A 5,552-nucleotide genomic window follows, 5' to 3' on the forward strand; every position below is an offset into this window, starting at 1 on the left:
GCCTCCTTGGATCAACCAGCGGGATAATGTTGATATCATAGGTACAGCACATAGAGCCTCGATGGGGGTGAAAGAGACACACACGAAGTCGCTTCTTGGGGCTGGGATCATGCGGCTTGAAAGCCTTTCTCCGAGAGACCGCACTCGGCCCATTTTCGATGTTTGTCAGGGTAGAACCTTGCTTGGCCCTTGGTGTCAATGACGCCAACCAGAGATCGCTAACACGGTGCTAGCAATGCCGTGCATGCGACTGCGGGACTTACCTGATTGGCCAAAGCCTGGCGACAAGGCTGCCGCGGAGCTCCTTCTGGTTGCTCCCAATCCGAATGCTTCTCGGCTGGCTGTTCCTGCCATTTCGTCATGGTGAGTGGTGGCCTTGCGCGGTGAATTCCATCTCGTATTTGTGTTATATATATATATATATATATGTCGGCCTCGTTCCCGTTTTCAAAACTGCAATTCGCTTCAAACCGCTTTCACTCACTCTCTTCTCTCATTGCGAACCACATACTGGCTATTTAATACTGCAATACCCATCAAGGGGAAAAACACATAGCTCAAGATTGACGATGTGGTATGCTTGTATTCTCGTTCTTGTTTTCATTGCTATTTCTATTCATCATTCATGGTTATTAACTCCAACTTTTTCCTCAGGTACAAGGTTTCAGAGCCGAACGAGTACCTCGTTCTCACGGGAGGTGGCATCAATGACGTGCTTATAAAGAAAACGGCGTTTGTGATGCCATGGCAAAAAGTAGGTTGCTAGAGCGCATCGATCACTCTGCCTTCATAGAAAAGTCTTCAGGGCAGGGTGCTTTCCAAATGAAAGTTGAGAGTCTAACAGAGATCAACCACAGTGCACCCGAATTTCAATTTCGCCGTTCGATTTCTCCATGAATCTCCAGGCCATGACCATCGAAAAGCTTCAGTTCTCTCTCCCAGCCGTCTTCACAATCGGTCCTGATAACAATATCGATTCCCTCAAGAAGTATGCTCTCCTCCTTTCCGGAGAAGCTGATGGGGTAAAGGCTGCCAAATCGGCAACCACAGGGAATCATGTTCAAGATATCGTGAAGGGCATCATCGAGGGCGAGACTCGCGTGATTGTGTCTGGCATGACAATGGAAGAAATCTTCAAAGAACGACACGTCTTCAAGCAGCATGTCATCGAGAATGTCCAAAATGAGCTGGATCAATTTGGTCTGAGGATGTAAGTACTGGTGTGCTTCAATACAACATTGTCTGTGGTGCTTATTCCCGAAATCATAGCTACAACGCCAACGTTAAAGAGCTTCAAGATACTCCAGGAAGCGAATATTTCACGTTGGTAAGTTCCTTATTCTGCTTAGGATGCGCGGAGATATGTGCTGACCATTCGGCAATTTAGCTTAGTCGAAAAGCGCATGAAGGTGCGCTGAATCAAGCCAAAATTGACGTCGCAGAGGCTCGAATGAGAGGTGAAATTGGAGAGGCCGAAAAGCGAGGCAAAACAAAGCAAGAGATATCCAAAATTGATGCAGAAACTGCCGTTCTAGAAACCAAGCGCCGAAGCGAGAAGGCGCAGGCAGATGCTCAGCTTACAAATCGCCAAACAGAGCTCGATATGGGCATTCGACTTGGGAAGATATCCGCTCAGCGCCAAGCAGAGATGAAAGATGCCGAGTTGCAGAAACAGGTCGAGACCAAACGAGCAGAAACGGAATTGGAACGCCTGCGGGCAATCGATGTGACCAAGAGCAAGATCTCAAGGGAGGCTGCTGAACAGAACGCTGATGCAGACCTCTACACCAAAATGAAAACCGCTGACGCTGTGATGTATAAACAAAAGATGGACGCTGATGCACACTGTGAGTATTTGGCCACTCCCCGCCCACTTCATCTGACTTTGGAATCATCTGAAACCCCTCACTAACCCGTGGACTGCCTCTAGACTATCGCGTCTCCAAGGATGCAGAGGCGGCATTTTTGGCAAAAACGAAAGAGGCGGAAGCTGCCTACATCGCGAAGAAAAAGGAAGCTCAAGGTATCGCCGAGACGGCCAAGGCTTACGCTGCGATGGCAGATGTATTTGGCGGACCGCAGGGCTTCCTACAATACCTTATGATTCAGAATAAAACGTACGAGGCACTCGCCAGAGCAAATGGTGAAGCTATCAAAGGCCTTGAACCCAAGATTACGGTCTGGAACACCGGTTAGTTTATCCGCTCCCTCACGCAAAATGAATTTTCCTGTTAGTTCGGCAACTAAAGATAGCGCAAATCCAGGTTCATCTGGCGATGCGTCACAGGATACCACTGCCCCAATCCGGAACCTCATGCAAAGCCTTCCACCGCTTTTCTCCACTATCCATGAGCAAACTGGGATCTCTCCCCCGACGTGGATGGCTCAGCTTCCGCACACCCAAAATCAGCTAAACTCTACTAGACAAGCTAATGACATTCAGGCGAAGCTCAAGTAGCCCTTCTATAAATGAAGAACCATAAATTTTGTGGTTTGATCTATCCTTATGAAATATCATGTGGGAGGAAGCATCTATCTGGTTGGTTTTATGGGACTCCTACTTCCGCTTGCTTGTCGGTCTTTTTGGTTATTTCGTTGCATTGTACAGTACAATACTTTCCTTTTATCTTCAATTCGTTCTTTCTCTCCTTTTACCACTCCCGGATTTCAACCCGGAATCTGATACCCACAAACTACCGCTCAACAAGAGCAGGACAGATCTTCTCATTTTCCAAAGTTTCTTTTCTTTTCCTATCTTTCCTCTCTTTCTTTTAGTTTGTTACGCTCTTTTCCTTTTTTTCTCTTTTGTATATACTGCTTACAATACCCCTGTGGCATGGAATAGAAATTACATTTTTCATAACTATATGTGCATGTACTTTCGCCCTCTCGAATTCAAAAGTGAAAATGAAGTGGGGTGTAAACCATGCTGGGGCTTACAACAGCAACTATTATATTAATCCACGAGTAGCAATCGCCATTCCTCCCTCGCAAGCAACCCCAAGCCTTGGAAGGGGTCGTGGCATAGTTTAATAGAGGAGTAAATCCTGTGCCGAGGCAGCCTCCAACATGCGGCGTCTCGGAATTCCACAAGCTCATAATCAGCACCAGGAGGAAACATCAGGAAGTGGTTTGGATAAATTAGCGTAGCGTATCTCTACTTGATTTGATCTCTTGCTTTCAGCCAGGACAAGCTCCATCATCACATGGATATATTTATGAACAAAGCAATTACCTCTGTGTGCTCTACATACTTCTTTGTCCTACATACTTGTACTCAAAGCAATAAAGAAGACAGGGTAATCTGGTAACACTGAAGAGGGATACTCTTTTCTTTTTTCTTTCTTTCTTGTTCTTTTTTTTTTTTTTTTTTTTTTTTTTTTAAGTAATCAGCAGTCGAGGTGGACGATGTTATGAAGATGAGAGGTGAGTCGTGGGCTATTATTATCAACTAAAGGGAGGTTATTTATCAATTACGGAGTACATACAAAATGTAATGCGACTAAATCTTGAAATAACAAAACTGTCGAGATTTACCGATCCCGGGATGCCGCGAGCCGACACCAGGATCTAGATATATACATCATCGTTTCAAGTAGCGAGGATGGGAGGATGGGAGTTTGGAACCGGAGACATCACGGCCTCACCAAGGCAATGTTTCCAACGGCAAATGCTTTACTCGGTGTCCTTTTTGTAGCGTACGTCTCATATCGTTATATACATAGTTCGCCGAGATTATATGTATATCAATATCAATAGGCTGATACAACGTTTTCTCATTGTATGCAGATGGCTCAGAGACTTGAACCGGAGACTTTCAGTCTCAGTCTGCCAAGGACCGTTTTCTCAGCTCGGAGATAGTTTTTCGGATTTACTACTTTCACGTATATCGTTGGATCTCTACCTCTGACCAACACAGAAGGATTCCAGGGGTAACGTGCTACCTCTATCTCTATAGCAAGAAAGTGGAGGGAGTCGAAGAACTTTACATGTGCAATCACGAAAAACAGGAGAGACAAAACTCTTATAGCTTTTGGCAGTCCTGTGGTGGGGGTGATAGAGATGGTACACACTGCTCCGTTCAGCGAACATTGAGCTAAGAATCTCGTCCAAGTTTGTTCGACGTTGGATCTGACCATCCAGCGTTTCTTCTGCTAATGATAATACTCTGTCTCTGGTTGGCCCACTAGTGAAGCAGCACTGGCGTTAGTTCAGGTTGCAATGCGATACCGATGATACAACATCGGCAGGCTATGGCTTTGGTCATGCCGGGATTATGATCTTCAGGCAGGGTGGCCCGCAACCTCCCTGAGAAGAAAGCAAAGACGACAGATTGGGCCAAAGAGCCATCACGAAGACCTCGGGTTGGACAAAGGGTTGCCATTATTATTTAATCAAACATATCGATTGCTGTGGCTGATGGGCTACGCCAATACCGGAGCATATAAGGCAGGCACGGCCCAATTTCTGAGCGAGCCATAAAGCGTGAATAGTTCAGTCAGATATCCAAATATTCCTTTTATGCATAGAGAGGATTGCTTCGAGAGATTCCAACAAGCGAGTGCCAAATTGAATATCGCGGACGAAACAACGTCGTAATAATGAGCGAAGTTCAAAATACTCCCGTTGCTCAACCGGCAGCTTCTGCTGACCCCCTGCCCGAATTATCCGCCGAAGACTTCGAAGTTTTCAACTTCTTTGCAGAGAAAATGGACTTCCATGTCAGTAGATCAAAGAGGAAGATATTCCAAATTCCACGTATCCTTTCACTATACAACGATGCTGACATCTTATGCAGCATAACCAGTTTCGAGTTTCATGGACGAAATTATACGATGCCTGCGTTGCCAACGAGCTGCCCAAGGACATGTCTTTGGAGCAGTTCATCGAACTTGGAACGGAATTCTGCAATAACCTGGAGATCCACCACTCCTTGGAAGAGGCATGGGTTTTCCCAATTTTGGGCCAGCGCATGCCAGCATTCAAAGATGAACATAAGAAAGTCGAACTGCTCGTTCAGCACACACATATCCACACTGGCCTGACGAATCTACTCGAGTATCTTTCCGCGTGCAAGGAAGGCAAGAAGGAGTTCGCCTTGGAAGACCTGAAGACGCTTATGGATGGGTTTAGGGAGATATTGTGGGTGCACATGGATAACGAGGTAGATGAACTTCGGCCTGACAAATTGCGGAAGTACTGGTCGCTCGAGGAAGTAATGGCCATGCCTTTCTACGATCCCATCAAATAGACAATATGTTTTAAGGAGATTGTGCAGCTCTGCAAAGTGAGTTAGCTATGCCCATGTATAGTACGTGTACGGTACATGCCCATATGTGAAATACGTCTTGCTCGACTCCTAGGTATTCCATGGAACTCACTTTTCCCCCCTTCTTTCCTTATTTTTTGCGATTCAATAAAAGCATCCATACACCACGTCTTTATTGTTCCCGAGGTAGGATTGGACCACAAATGGCGGATTGCACATAAAGGCAAGGAGATTTCGACTCTACATAGCTAATCTCTATATCATGCTGGGAGCCTGAATCGAC

The 5,552-nt window shown here is 45.8% G+C and overlaps 2 protein-coding genes across 2 annotated transcripts; both read left to right on the forward strand.

Annotated features, from left to right (window-relative positions):
• Positions 1–625: 625 nt before the first annotated feature.
• HCAG_07392 (conserved hypothetical protein) lies at positions 626–2,458 on the forward strand (the record flags this gene model as incomplete). The annotated part of the gene is made up of 6 exons (XM_001537920.1): positions 626–754; positions 858–1,210; positions 1,270–1,327; positions 1,388–1,847; positions 1,931–2,191; positions 2,265–2,458. The coding sequence occupies 6 exons, from the start codon at positions 626–628 to the stop codon at positions 2,456–2,458; spliced, it is 1,455 nt and encodes a 484-aa protein (XP_001537970.1).
• Positions 2,459–4,601: 2,143 nt separating this feature from the next.
• Positions 4,602–5,251, forward strand: HCAG_07393 (predicted protein; the record flags this gene model as incomplete). Its single annotated transcript, XM_001537921.1, has 2 exons — positions 4,602–4,721; positions 4,799–5,251. The coding sequence occupies 2 exons, from the start codon at positions 4,602–4,604 to the stop codon at positions 5,249–5,251; spliced, it is 573 nt and encodes a 190-aa protein (XP_001537971.1).
• Between the last annotated feature and the right edge of the window lie 301 nt (positions 5,252–5,552).

The sequence above is a fragment of the Histoplasma capsulatum genome, genomic scaffold, assembly GCF_000149585.1.
Source record: "Histoplasma capsulatum NAm1 scaffold_8 genomic scaffold, whole genome shotgun sequence".
Taxonomy (NCBI): domain Eukaryota; kingdom Fungi; phylum Ascomycota; class Eurotiomycetes; order Onygenales; family Ajellomycetaceae; genus Histoplasma; species Histoplasma mississippiense.